This window comes from Tigriopus californicus, chromosome 9, assembly GCF_007210705.1.
Source record: "Tigriopus californicus strain San Diego chromosome 9, Tcal_SD_v2.1, whole genome shotgun sequence".
Lineage (NCBI taxonomy): Eukaryota > Metazoa > Arthropoda > Copepoda > Harpacticoida > Harpacticidae > Tigriopus > Tigriopus californicus.
In genome coordinates, this window is record NC_081448.1 from 13,422,792 (window position 1) to 13,437,570 (window position 14,779).

The 14,779-nt window shown below is 39.9% G+C and overlaps 2 protein-coding genes across 2 annotated transcripts in view; one reads left to right on the forward strand and one right to left on the reverse strand.

Moving 5' to 3' along the window:
• Positions 1–2,895: 2,895 nt before the first annotated feature.
• Positions 2,896–13,181, reverse strand: LOC131886831 (adenosine receptor A2b-like). Its single transcript, XM_059235248.1, has 5 exons — positions 12,914–13,181; positions 6,199–6,993; positions 3,846–3,957; positions 3,511–3,786; positions 2,896–3,373 (listed from the first exon to the last, which is right to left on the reverse strand). Exons 2-5 carry the CDS (start codon positions 6,633–6,635, stop codon positions 2,981–2,983), a joined length of 1,218 nt encoding a protein of 405 aa, XP_059091231.1. The 5' UTR covers positions 6,636–6,993; positions 12,914–13,181; the 3' UTR covers positions 2,896–2,980.
• The window catches only part of LOC131886751 (uncharacterized), a 5,418-nt gene continuing 3,338 nt past the window's right edge, over positions 12,700–14,779 (forward strand). Inside the window, exons 1-7 of the mRNA XM_059235148.1 lie at positions 12,700–13,031; positions 13,251–13,455; positions 13,525–13,622; positions 13,692–13,921; positions 13,990–14,112; positions 14,178–14,398; positions 14,455–14,712. Of these exons, the coding sequence (XP_059091131.1) occupies positions 12,950–13,031; positions 13,251–13,455; positions 13,525–13,622; positions 13,692–13,921; positions 13,990–14,112; positions 14,178–14,398; positions 14,455–14,712 (1,217 nt within the window). The 5' untranslated portion in view covers positions 12,700–12,949. The remainder of the gene's footprint in view (positions 13,032–13,250; positions 13,456–13,524; positions 13,623–13,691; positions 13,922–13,989; positions 14,113–14,177; positions 14,399–14,454; positions 14,713–14,779) is intronic.

Consider the following 14,779-nt stretch of genomic DNA (forward strand, 5'->3'; position numbering starts at 1 on the left):
TACGGTTAGGAACATGTGGCACTCACAATAGTGTTCCCATGAGAATTGAGAGACGGCAAACGTTGCGCTAAAAGTCTACATTATTATCCAAGGTCGTTTCATTGAGGCCTTGGCAAGTGAAATGTGTTAAGTTCCCTATCAAATTTGTTCACCTTCGTATGAAAACTTGTAGAGGAGTATAAATCAAACTCCGATTGTTTTAATATTGACTTGAATGCAAACCATGGACGTAGTTTGTTTAAGCTTGGTCTCGAGTTGTCGAATTCCGGAGTGTTCAGCCTAGTTTATTTACCTTTGACCGCATTCTGAGGCTAATTATTATTCAGGCAGACACGAATGAGCCCATTCAAAGGTCTGTTTGGTTCGGTTGTCACTTTTTCCAATTCTGGTTCCTTTCCGCTTTCTTTCGGCGTTTATGGTCGTGATCAGAGTTACGTAATATCTGTTCGTTTGTAGTGCCTAGACACACCGGGAATCAAAACTAATCAAAGGCCCACAAAGCAGTAGTACCTTGTCTAACTTTCCCCTGAATAACATCTGATAGGCAGTAATAGCTGATTCTGGCATAACTTTCAACTTGGAACCTTGTGACTTATTGGCTTTTCTTGATTCTTGTCGAAACTACCAAGACGGATCGTTCTCTTTAGATATACAAAAAACCAGAACGGTCCTTATTTTTCACTAGGAGGGAACAGCATTCCTCGATTTTCTCCGATCGATGGAAACCAGAAATGCACTCAACGATCAATAATTTTGGTCCACAGTCGATCTGATGAGGGGATTTGGGATCTTCGCTCATCATGTTAAGACATCATCATCATCATCATCATCATCTATTTGAGAAATGAGAACTTCCCAGCTGTCATAGCATGAAAGGGCTCTCCGTTCCAACCAGACTTGGGACAAGAATGGTCCCTCTTGCCAAATCCATGACACTAATCCGGTGGAACATGACCTTCACCTCTTCAGAGCAAGCATGTCATTGTTTATTTGAGTGACATTGGTTTGAGCCTTTGAAGCCTTCAATTGCGGCCTCCTGCGGTCGTCATCCTCGACACACTTCAAAAGTACCACAAACAGACCTTGGAAAGATATGGCACTGTATTGCCAGAGGGCTCCAAGCCTTTTTCCACTCTTCGTTCTGTTTGAAAGAAAATGTTGGAACACAAATTGATTCACTCGCCCTCATCGAAGCCCACCATCGTCTGTGGAGGAGAAAAATCATGTCCATATCCTATGGTGATGAGTGCGTATCCTCCATCAATCATACCGACTTCTCACATTTTTCTTGCTCTATGCATTCGCTTCTCTATTGACTAAGGTACATACTGCATGTATCTATGTATGCAAGCAAGGCAATGTATATACGTGTCACGGTTGTGAGCTTTCTTGCAATCAAAACCTTCTTATGATGATGTTCGACGGGGTCGTCGTCCCTTCGTTTCAGAAGTAGCCAGTCCATATCTTAAGAAACAATCTTCCCGGAGGAGAAGACTTGATGTACAACACGTTGGGCTTCCTTAGGTTTCTCAATATCATTCTAGACACACCGAATTAGCTTTCCCGAAATGAATTACGTATCTTGTCTTGGTAGATACAACTATGTACGCCTGGGCTAGGGTCAAAGTCAAATAGATCCACTTAATGAATTTTATATGAAAATGAATGACTGCCATGGAACAATGGCAAGCGCACTGATCCATAGAATAATGTGGTTAATCAATATTCCGGTTCTTGTGCCAAGCTCTAGCTCTCCTCTATCCATATTGGTATAAACGACTTATGGCGCTAGCTAACTACGTAGCTTGCTAGCTAGCTAGCAGGGCCAAGGCGAAATGACATTTCCTTCCAAAAAGGGGCTTTTTCTAGGCCAGAGACTACCAATTTTGAATGGGTTCCACGCCAAGTTCGCCCATGCTCGTTCGCAGTCTTGTGTGTTCATGTTTGGTTCAATTGCCAGAGGTCACATGGAACGAGAACAGAATTCAAATTCTTGACTGGAACGGATGAGAAAATGGGAAATAAGATTCGAACATGTCCTCTGCTTGGAATCGAATCGAAGATGAACTTTTTCATAGGAGCTTGAAAAAACATGGCAAAAAAATATTTGAATAAGAACGAGAAATGTCCCAAATCATTGGAAACATTGAACGATTGCCTGTTAAGAATGTTCTTTTAAGACACGCTTTCTCTTAAAGTACAAATGAATGGGACTTGGTCTCTTTTCAATCAGTGATTCTAGTCACGGTGAGTTAAAAAAAAGTGTGTTGGTGGGATTGGTTGAGGTAGCGGACCAACAAAAAGCGAGAGTCCACAGAGGTTTGGTCCAAACCGAGAAACAATGGTCCTTGAGGTCAGAAATCATGAAGAAATCCAACGGCAAGATCGTGCTCATGATTTATTTGGAGGCCGAACACTTCTCCCGTTATCTTTTTGGAGTTGAGGAATTGCGCTAATGATGTATCACAAAATGTTTAAGGTTACATTTATATTTATTTAATTTCTACCTTTAGATCATTCTCGGTTTACCATTTGTAGGTGAATATCGATAATATCATTGATTATTCCTCGATACCTCACTAAAGAAAATGTTCACAGAGGAACTTGTAAACTAATTACAAATTCTTTTACACTTCCCCTAGGCATCAAAATGGATGTTTAAAAACATACTCTCTCCATTTCCCCTGACATGGCTAGGCTGCCATATACTGTACTGCCATATAAAAAACCGATTTACTTTTGGTATCAAACAAATAACTTCAAAATTTGTAGGAAAAAAACTACTTGTTAGAGTTTTCCGGTGGTAACGCTGTCCTCAAAAAAGTTGTTTAACTTGAAGGGAGTACTAACCGACGAAAAAAGGACAGTATCGACAAGGTTGCGAGATCTGGTGGTGCAACTTGCGTGACAGAAGTTTAATAAGTTGGGGTCTTTGAGGTATATTCTTTGTTAATGTTTTATCAAAAAGTCCATTCCATATTCACAGTTTTGTAGTTTCTGATTGAGTTTCGCTTTCGCAGAGGTTGAGAATATTGACTAATTCCACTTGACAACTGTCCCGAGGGATCATGGTCGATTCATCAAGGCTGTAGAATTCCCGCGCATTGTGTTGAAGATTACGACTAAACGATTCCTTGTCACCTTCCGAAACTGGTTTTCGTGTCTTATCCGTTTTCTTGGCATTCCAAATTTGTGTAGTGGCCACCAGAGCCACGCCCACGTGATCTAGAAAACACATTTTGGCTGACGAGTGGCGATGGGATTGGTCAGATCCAAAAACTAGCCGTATAAACGAATGCCTTAATTCCTTATTCTTCCACCCGTAGATGACCGGATTAGCAGCGGACTTTCCAAAGTAAAAAATGACCACGACCTAAAATACCAAATTCAATAACATATCAACTTGGGCAAAGAAAGCTTCTGAATGCGTCGGCAAATTGATTAATCGCAATGGGACTAGTTAGCGAAAAAACACAATTGAAATTTGATATCACGTCAAGGCACACCCACCTTTTTGGCGTCACTGAGGGAGCCAGCCATGTCCTCCGAACAATAGTATCGCATAATGACCACAATGAGGTAGGGGATGAGGCTAAACATGTGGACGCTCAGGATGAGAACCATCATCTTCGTGGTTTTGGCCTCTTGATGAATTTGAATGGCCTTCAAAGTGAATGCAGATTGAAGTTGCTGCCATGCCTCTCGGAAAATCTTATAGTAGAGGATAAGTGTGACCACCAAGGTCAAGAAGACATGGCACAGAACCACAAAAAAGGTATAATTGAACTGCGAATAAAGTTGAGATTAGATTGGTTGGTATCTTACTCAGAAAGTTCAAAACTCACCGAAAGTACATAAACGAGATCGCATTCCTCCGGTTTATCCCATTGTAAGGAGCTGTATAAGGGAGCTAAAACGATGATGGCCACGTAAATGTACACGAACGCTATGATTCTTCTGCAAAGTAGAAAAGAGCTGCGAGTAAAAGGTCGGTTCTTTCCAAGCTTCCTTATCGTTTTGGAGGCTGCCACACATAAATAACCTCTTTCCGGCCTCAAGTTCGAAGACAAGATATGTCATTCCCAGCGTGCAAGCAAGTCCAGAAAGGGTAGAATAGTTCTGTTGATAACTATCAGAACATATCTGCACCTAACTTCTTGAGAACATGGAGCATAATTTTTTGCTGGCCAATAGTATAGTTCAGAGGTTTGTTAGACATGATCGCTCGTGTTGCCAACCAGTAACAGACATACCAATGTTGGGCTAAAGCAAGACGCATAAGATAGAGAAATCCCTCAGTCATGACAAGATGGGTCATTACAGTGCTTTGTGCATTTCAAGGACTCAGCATAGTTTTTCTTTATTTGACCCAAAACGTAGGATGACGTCGTGTCTTCTGAGAGTGTTTCTTGAATCGAAGCAATGGCAAGGACTGATCTCTAAATTTCAATTGAAAAAAAACACTACAGAATGTAGCAGTTGCCATCATGTAAAACTGTAGATCTACCTATGGTCCTGTCGGAACAAAAAATATGATTAGGCATCGGTCAAATTACAACCATGGAGTGCAGTGATTGAATGCAAAGAGTACAGGGTAAGAATAACTGGGAAAATTTCATTGACTAGCGAGTAAAAGGCTTATTCAATTTAGCATTTAATGAAAGGAATATTATAAGAGGCTTATGGGAAACCTGGGACAAGACTCTAACCTTCTTGTACCCATACAAAGGAGTCCCCGAAATACATACAGCAATACAACAACTGAAACAACAGAAGGCATGCGTAACCTTGTTGTCAGAGGCTTCAAACCCTAGAACCATCACTTGTCTTGGATGTTCCGGTTGGCAGCTCTCCTCAACCACGTTACAGTTTTATGTCGATATCAATTGCTCATTTGGTTCAGGACTTGGAGACATTTTGCTTATGAGCAAGTTAGACTCTAGCTGATAATACTGCAACGTTGCAAAAAACATTTGTGATGTTATTTTGCCTTCAATTATGCAACTGGGAAGTGTCTCGAGGGCCAAGAATAACCCTTACATTCGAAACCTTGGGGATGACTTCTATATAGTGTTCACGCCAGCATTCATCTCCTCACCCAACAAGTTCATGGCGACAATAGGGTTTGCCAGACTTTTTGCATTTAAAGTTGCAATAAAAGACCTCTAAATACGAACAATATATAACTAGTCAAAAGCCACCATCCAGTGACCTTTCAGAGACAAATAAAATGCCAGGAATGAATTCCCATGGAAATAAAACCACTGCCATTACTTCTTTGTTTTTTAACACATAGAATGGCTTGCATTTCATTTTTGGAAAAGCCTTCTCATATTCCTTTTTTATGCTTTCCAAGCTTACGTACGAATCAATTAGTTATATTAGATACTCATTAGCTTCTAAGACAGATATCAGCATCACATTGACTGAAGAATGTATTTGAAGAACATATCCTCTGATTATACTTGGTAGAAACATAGTTTCAAGAAATTAGGGTTTTAGTCCCTTGGTGACAAGGTGCCATTCTTTACCGGTCTGAGTTTGCTTGCGTGAGTGGTAATCGTCAAACCTTGACAGAGGCTCTGTCGACAAATCCAATTGCCGTGTACCAAAAGAGTCTTTTCTCTTAACTTAAAGTAAGCTTACCACAAGAACACGTTGGTTCGGGAACTTTCCGATGTTTTGGAACGTTTCCAGTTCAAACCAAATTAGTTACCGTGACAAAGCAATAACCAATATGCTGCGCAAAAATGGGGTCACAAAGATAGATACGATACTATTATGTATACAGCACATATGTTAAATTAGGCGCAGTGAAAGGCCGAAACCTTTAATTGGCAGTATTCTTCCGAGATAAATGCAACGTGGGAATGCCTCCTTCTCTTCTACGTATTCCAAGCAATTGTGGCATTCAAGTTACTGTCTCGCAATAAAATAAAAGAGGGAATATCACATTTTACCAAGAATGATTTACCCTTGCCCTTCAAGACTTAAAGTCAAGCCATACCATATACTAATCATAAATGACATCAATTTTCCGACTCATGTTGAGTCAAGAAAGATCTCCAGATTAGGGTAGAGCATAATAGCACGCTAAAAATCGACGGTGAGTAACGAAATACTAATTAGCCAACAATACAGGTCATAAAGGCGAAACAAAGAGATTAGAGGAGACACTCTCTAAAGACGTGCACTTACTTGGCAAGGCGAAACCGCATGATTTTGTGATATTTGAGCGGATGAACGATGGCCAAATAACGATCGACGGCCACACCAAGTAATAGCAACACTGATAACACCGTCACATACAACGCCACCACATATCGCACCATACAAACAGACCGATTACACTTGTAGGGCACGTCAAAGTAGAACGTGATGTAGAACGGAATGTTGAAGCCCACCAAAAGGTCCGAGAAGGCCAAGGCCGCCACGAATAGATTGTTGGTGGCCGAGTGATGTTGAAGTGATGTGGAACAATGGACACTATGTTTGTGGAACAAGATCAAGAACAGGATCATGCTGTTCCCAAAGATGGCCATGACCGCAATCACCGATTGAACCGTCACCAAAAGGGGTGTGATTGGATCAGAGCCCCCAAATGGGCAAGAAGAGTTGGTTCCGTTACCATTCATCTTGAATGAGTAGTTCCACTTTCGAAGTTAGAAGTTCGATGCATGATCAATTAGACAGACCTCGTGACTAATGAGTGCCATTAGTCTTCATTTCACTCGGCTGATCCGTTTGTTGGCAGAAAGGCAGCGACAAGGATCCAAAGACTACTAATATTATTTTTGTCTCCCCAAAGTTTGGCTTCTCTATTTGTTTTAGGATCTGTGAAGGCTGGCGTTGGTGCATTTGAAACGAAAGTGTCTCGCAGAGTCTCGCTGATACGTTCCTCTCCGTCATTGACAAAAGCCGTTGGTTCCTGGGCTTTCAATGGAGTTCACGCCACCCAGATGGCGATAGATGGGCTTCCCATGAGTGATGGAACTGGAACACGGGTCAACATGAATGTGAGAACTGACCTTGCTCGATCAGTTTTGAGTTCTGAATTCAAATAACAGAGAGAAAAAGAATCCTAAGGACGAATTGGTTTTATTGGTTGGGTCAGCAAGAGTAGATATACGTATGGGGAGTATGTAGGAAAGTACCGAGGAAAGTACCGAGTCTTACTGGTTCAAATGTTTCATTTACCTGGTCCTCTTTTTTTTAACAATAAAGATAGAAGCAATTCGAAATGATTCACCGCCACTAGCTACTTAAAACAACCAGGGTTGTCGTCTCCTTCTTCACAGTTTTGTTTCTTTGTTTTACTTCTCGGTACCTAGAAAAAAGAAACAAAACTGTGAAGAAGGAGACGACAACCCTGGTTGTTTTAAGTAGCTAGTGGCGGTGAATCATTTCGAATTACTCCTATGTTTATTGTTAAAGAAATTAGGACCAGGAAAATGAAACATTTGAATCAGTAAGACACCGTCTTCCCTAAGCGGAAATTTATAGAAATAAGATTGTAAACATATGCTGAAGGAAACATTCGAACCTAGCAGATTAAGATGATTGGTTTCAATCATCGATAGAATAGTGCAATCAAGTTTCCTCTTAGCCTAAGTGCAAACGTAAATCGTACCTTGCATTGATCATCAAATCACACACAAACACAACAAACATTCCTCAAAGATTCTGACAATTAATCTCACCTGAACTTGCTTGTCGCGGAATGAGAATAAAAAAGCAGCAATTTACTCAAGAGCATACAGGCTACGGGTATAATACATCATTAGAATACTTGTTTGCGTATCCCATAATCTTCGTTTGACAGGTCGCATCCAAACAAGATTTACAGCATACAGGGTTCGGAGGCAAACATTTTCAAGTTGGATAAATTTTTGATAATATATTGTGACCAAAGAAAGGTACAGTGAAATATCATTAAATGAACTTCGGCCATAGGACCGATCCTGACATACGCACATCCATTTTTATAAAAAAAAACGTGTTTTTTTTTTTTTTTGCTTTCCAAAACTAGGTTAAAGAAACCAATCCAAGTTACAGAATGCGGATATACTAACAATTTTTGGGAAAAACAAAAAAAAATTCTGCAAATCTGTATTTTCCTGCTTGGACAACCCAACAAAAAGTTGAGTTGCTGAATTCGTTTCAATGTTTAAACAAGAAACTACTTGAATGGTATGAAACTTAAAAATAGTAATGATATACTATATCTATCAAAATCAAAGTGGCCAAACAGCAAAAAAAAAATGTTCAATGAATGATGCAATACAGTATGCTCGAGGATTAATAAAAGTGTTGGGCAATCCTGGACACGAATCAGAATGCCCTCGAGTTTTTTACCCGATCTTGAAACAACTGACCGGATTCGAGTCTTTTAGAAAGGACTTGAGCCCGGCTTATCGTAAAAAAACATATTTTTTTTTCTATGAATTTCGCCAGACAAGTTCTTTTTGCTTGACCTGACTCTAGTAAAAGACTCGAGCCATCTGTCAGACTCGAGTCCGGACTCGGCGAGTCCCGCTAAAAGTCAAAAATTTAGAGGACTCATACGAGTCCAATTTTTGACGGAATTGACCCAGCACTAAATAAAATTGCTCTTTGCATTCATTAGTCATCAGTCATAACTCGTTGCCAGGACTTGAAGCGTTACCCTTCCTGTTACTTTTTAGAAAAAGTAACGCATTACCGTTATCATTACTTTTGCGGAAAAAGTAACGTGTTACGATTACCATTACTTTTGCAGAACGAAATATGACCTAAAATTGCAAAAAAAACCCTTTTTATAACATATCTTCACGTTTGGAAAATATGACCAGAAACTAATGACGAATGGACAAGAGTGAAAGGCTACAAGGTTTAAAGGATTAAGGGTTGTTTGCTTTATATATTTTTTACTTTTACAAAACAGTGTTCATCTTTCTTTTAATGATTCGAAAAGAGTTAACATAAGGTATTTATTCCACTGGTTTGCCGAGAGGAAAAATAGGGTTTCATTTTGAGGCTAACTTGTTGGTTTCTGCCATGCAACTAGTAATTTCATACGTCACAGAAAATGTGAATTGATAACCCCAGTGGCAATCTATTTATTTGATCTCATCACTAGCAAATAAATCACTTTTTCTGAGACGGAACTTTTAACAAAACTGGTGAGGAATGCTTTATGCATTTTCCATTTCCTCGTCTAAAAATGAAGAAAGTAACCTTAACGGGAGGGCTAAAAACCAGTTCCGTTATTTATACCGTTACTTTTGCAGAAATGTAATGCATAAACGAAAAGGTTACTCAAAAATTAATGAGTTACAACTAGAGCCGTTACTAATAAGGGCGTTTCTCAAGCCCTGCTCAATATTATTACATCATAACCCATCAGAAAAGCCGAGTTTGGTTTCAGGAACAATCTGAATATAAACACTTTTCATAATATTTTTTTGAGGTTCACATACCCGGATTTCACTGTACATAGAAAATAAAAAAGGAATCAAGAAGTTGGGATCAGTGACTAGATTTCATAGAATGTGACCACCTTGAGCACCAATAACAGCTTTGCTTTGAGATTGGACACTTGTGAAGCTCTTAGGAATGTATTTATTGTTCAGTCATTGAGCCCCATCTCTTGAAAATGTACACCTTAAGCAAGACCAAGTTTGAATGAGTGGTTTAATTGGCTTCCTTTTCTCCTCTACAGGTTACTCAGAAAAGTCAAGTGGGTTCAAATGCAGACTTGAGCTGGGCCACATTTCTGCTAGCCAAAGTCAGCACACTGGCCCACAGAATGTCTGAACCTTATTTAACGCGTATTATGAGCCACCATCCTGGGTCAAGCATTAATACCCCTCCATTCAACTTGGCAAAACTAAGCCTCAAGGTTCTGTAGTACAGAACGCATCTTCTGACCAGCAGGCACAGGACCATGATGTTTCCTTCGGCGGTAACGCTGAACCTCATTTCTTGATCTTGCTTGGTATCCGTCATATCAGTGCTTTACAAGATCATCTTATTTGATTAAATCTTTAATTTGGTGTTATTGAACTTTCCTTCAGTTGACTTTCTTGCAACAGTGGATCAAAGTGATTCAAATAGGGTCCAGATTCACCATTAGAGGCAGAAGGGCTGAGGATGAATGAAATAAGAAAATTGAATATGTGTTTTACAACTAATTAGCAATAATACCATGTGGAGACTATGTTTGAAATGAGATCAACAGGAAATAGTATTGCAATGACGCTAAAATATTATTATACTCACAGCTCATGGCTTTGTTTTCCCATTTGGTCTTAAAGCTCAGTCCTTGAACCTTGAGGCAAACCAAATTCATTAGGGTTCCAGAGTTGAACTTTGAGGCAAAAAGTGAAAATGGATCCACCAGTTTTGCGTAAAATTTTGTAACTTTGTGATACTATTTTGAGCTGATCTCATTTCAAACGTAAATTCAACCTGACATGAAAAGTTGTTAGTCATGTGACGGAAATTCAATTTTCAAATTTCAATCATGCTAAGACAGCCTAGTGGCGCCCCTTGTGGGCAATCTTGATCCTATTGGAAGCAATTCATTACTATTGTCACACTTTTCCTTCATTGACATTTTTAGGAGATATCCTGGGGTCCCAAAGTATGCTTTCTGATGACGATTGTCGTGAACTTTAGTTCTGATCGTCCTCTCTTTCACATTAAGTTGTTTTGCCATGGAATTCCTGGAAGTCATGGGGTCTCTCAAAATGCAACCCTGGATATGAAGCAAAACCCCTGGAATCCATATTTTGTTATGCCCACCACTTCCCTGGGGCCTTTGAAGGCCCTTGTCATGTACAATAGCCTTCCAAACATTGAGAGTGATGGCTTGACTGTTAACAGCAATTGCTGCTGCTAATGCTCCAGTGAATCCAGGATGGAGAAGATGCGACAATTTCTTCTTTTGGCCTCTCATTTCAATATGTTTGGTCTGATCAAAAAAACCTATGCTTCAAAATTAGTTTACTTTAATCTCCCAAATGATTTCAAGTCGTTAATTGCGAATTAGACCTGCTTTATGTGTATGATCATTGAGTGAAGTTGGTCTAAAGTTTGCTTCCATACTCTGTATGCCTTTTTTATTTTGGCTGCTAAGGTTTGAGGGGTGAGCCTCGTCCGACCAGAGCAGCCAGCCATCATATCAATGATACAACATTCCTATAGGCAATGCAGAAACCCGTATCATATTGGTTTTCCATCAGTGGGTGTGGTAAGGTTCTTAAATTTTCCTTGAGAAAGATCGGAGAGAAGAATCAAACAGATATCTGCCTCGTACTAGGAGACTGCTCTAACCACTTAGCTATATATATTTCCCTGCCTGACCGAAATGAAATTTGAAAAATCACATTCTTATCAGTTCAATGCCCTTGACACAAGAGCCGTCGAGTCAAGAGTGAATTAAAAGAAATATCGTAATGGACTACGTAAAGTTGAAAGTCTCAAAACGCTTTAATCGAAGCCCAAGAGGGATGCAAAAATCCGCTAAGCAGAAGCCCTGCTACCTCCCTCACCTTTTCGAGCTTGATAGGCTTTTTGTGACCTCACTTTTATGTTTCCGAACCAAATTCTCAAAGATTTGGATAAACCAATATCCTGGTTTTTTTTTCGTTTCTTTAATTATTTTGGCAACGATAGGGAATAAAAAATTATAAAAGCAGTTAAGAATGTGAATGGTACTGCTCAAAATCATCATCATAACAGAGAATACTACATTGAATTTTTCAGCAATTTGGGCAACGCTCTTGAATATTTGACGTATTTTGGTCCAAGATATTATCAAATCATTTTTTCACTCTTTCCTGCAAATTATCATAAAACCCGAGCTAAATTTTGCCACCAATGTATAACGCAAAATTGCTCAGTGCTATATTGACGCAAACTTTGTAACATTTTATATATGGATGACTTCAAATGACTGTTTATCTCTTTTTCAAGACTACCAACAGTATTGTTCTATTGTTGCAAATTAAAAAATCTGGAAACATTTGATTCGCATGGTTTTCCCTGGTTTAAAATTGATGTCTGTGAACGGTGCTTAGGGGCTCAGCATTTCCTATATTTCATTCTTGGTTGAGTTTCTTAAAGAGGGTAAATGGGAAAACAAACAGACCAATATTCAAAGACTTTTAAAGGCTGTCTTAAGGTTTCAAAGAACTTGCTTTAGCAATAAATTTGGTTATCTGTCTCGATGTCAAACAAATCATATGGAAACATTGCCAACCATAACAATGAAATGGACATATTTTACTTTTCTCTCTTTTGCAGACTTCCTTACCGTTACTGAGAATGGGATCCCCAGCAGTTCAATAGTGAAAAAAGTAGTTCGTTTAAATGTAATGTAATTTGGAGAAATGGAACATGTTTAATACAAAAAGACAATTTTGTTCCTCTTTCATGGATCCTGAAACAAAGTCATTTTACTCAAAGGAATAGTTATTTTGGGTTCAACGATTACTGAGCTATCAATTGACCGAAACACCAGAATGATTTTCCCCCAAATTGCTTGAGTCCAAACTCGAGAATGGAAAATTGGTTTGTCTGATCAACCAATTAGCCATTAACAATTCAACAATGTCCTTAAACCATGCTTAAATTATATTCAAAAACTCAAATGCAAATACAATCTTACTTTCGGGCTTTCCTCTGCTTTTTTCAATTTTTTTCCATGCTATGCATACAAACGGCTCAATCGTGGACCAGTCGCATTTTATTCGATAAAAACAAAGAAGATAGCCCACAAAGAGTAAAACATGAAAAGCCACGTCATTCTTACTTGACAATGTGCATATACGCATATGATTAGCTAATAATTAGCCAATACAACTATAAAAGTTTGACGGAGAGTTATGCCGTCGAGTTACTCTGTGATTTCCAGACAAATCAGTCTCACCTCCCACTCCTTGGGCAGATTTCAAAGTCATCCACCATGAAGTTTTTCATCTCCTTGAGTTTCTCGCTCCTGATTGCTAGCGCCTCAATTCAAGCTTTCAGTATTCCGTCCAACAAAGGTAACAGAGATTGATGCACTCAAAACGGATCCGATTGACCAGCGTAATCCGGTGATGATTTATGTGATGTCTCACTGCCTCAGATCTGTTTACATCTAAGGCTTGTTTTCTACGAAAAACCTGATTTTGATCTCACTCACATCAATCTCAAATTAGAGATTTTTGTTGTCTTCTTTGCAATTGTATCTTCAACATTTTTGACCTCATTACTTGTTCCAGCCGGATGTTCCATCAGTTTGGACGGTGGATCAGGTTGGCCGAGCCAACCGCCTGTGATAACAGATGAAAATGATGACTTTGTCTTGCCCGAGGGTTCCACCAGCGACGGCAATCGCTACATCGAGGCCGAAACTGGGGATGTCTTCAAGCTGGCGTGTCCTGGTTCGTCTCTGTCCTCGCTTGGGGGCGAAATGGCCGAGGCCATGTAAGTCATCAATCCGTTCTAACAAGATTGACGTGGGATTGGTTCAATTGGGTTCTAATCACTTTCCAGTTGCGTAAGTGGAACCGATTTTAGTGTGGATGGAGAGACTTTTAGTTTTTCGAGGTTGGGCTGCAACTCCCAACCGAAGGAAGACACCAACGACTTGGGTAAGGGTCTTTGTGAGGAATTATTTTCATACACAAGATGATAGAGAAGGTTGCGTTGATCATTGTTAGGAACGGCGTGTGGACCCAACGGAGATGGAGAGGAGATTCAAATTGGATATCCCACTTTGGGTGGATTTCAGGAGACCATCAGAGTATGCTTTAACCGTGAAGAAGCTCGAAGCTATTACTCCACTCATATCATCTACCGAAATATCATTGCTCGTGATAGTGGGAACGATCGACCAAGTTTCAAGGCCGACGAGTACTTTGACTTTGATGTGGATGAGGCTTACAAACGGGTACGGTTATACAGAATAATGAAATTTGTTAACAAATGGAGATGCAGTTCTCATTTTCTCAAATTCAGGACAACCAAGAAGTTGTTATTCAACAACTGACGGGGATCTCGTCTTACATTGACAATGGCGAGTATTTCATGTCCCGAGGTCATTTGGCGCCAAACGCTGACTTCGTCTACTATCATTTCATGGTAAGGCTCTCTCTTTGACAAGAGGGCTTTGTCTCTTCTTATGATTAATCACGCCGTATTTTTAGGACTCGACATTCCACTTCATTAACGTTGCTCCGCAATGGCAGATATTCAATGGCGTTCATTGGGCTCAATTGGAACAATCTTGTCGAGATTTTGTGGGCGGAATCCAAAGAGACCTAATCGTTTACACTGGAACCAGTGGTACCTTGGAATTGAAGAACACTCAGCAAACTTATGTGGAAATCTTCCTCATGCCCGAGGACAAAATCTTGGCCCCACCAAAGTAAGTACGAAAAAATGTTCTTAAAACACCTTGTCACATTTCGGATTTTATCACAGGTATTACTGGAGAGTGCTCTTCGATCCCTTGGAGAACGCTGGAGTGGCTTTCGTGGGTGTCAATAACCCCTACCTTATGGAGGACGAGGTCAACGATTTCACCGTGTGCACTCCACTCAATAGTCATCCAGTCATGGACGGTGTCAATAATCCCACCCGATTGGACTACGGCCTGACTTATGCTTGCACGGTCGAAGACCTGGCTGCAGTTTTCCCAGAAGTACCAGAACTTGGAAATCTGGGCCTATTGACTGAATGATCTGGATGACAATGTAGTTAATGCTTGTATATTGCGTAAATACACTCTTTGAAGCCACCAAAGGTT

Bases quoted from the DNA above. Each gene is read 5' to 3' on its own strand.
- LOC131886831 (XM_059235248.1), bottom strand. From the start codon at position 6,635: ATGAATGGTAACGGAACCAACTCTTCTTGCCCATTTGGGGGCTCTGAT. The intron at 3,958-6,198 runs GTAAGTGCACGT...TCTACTTTGCAG, and splicing joins ATGCGGTTTCGCCTTGCCAA to AAGAATCATAGCGTTCGTGT. The intron at 3,787-3,845 runs GTGAGTTTTGAA...CTTTATTCGCAG, and splicing joins ATCTCGTTTATGTACTTTCG to TTCAATTATACCTTTTTTGT.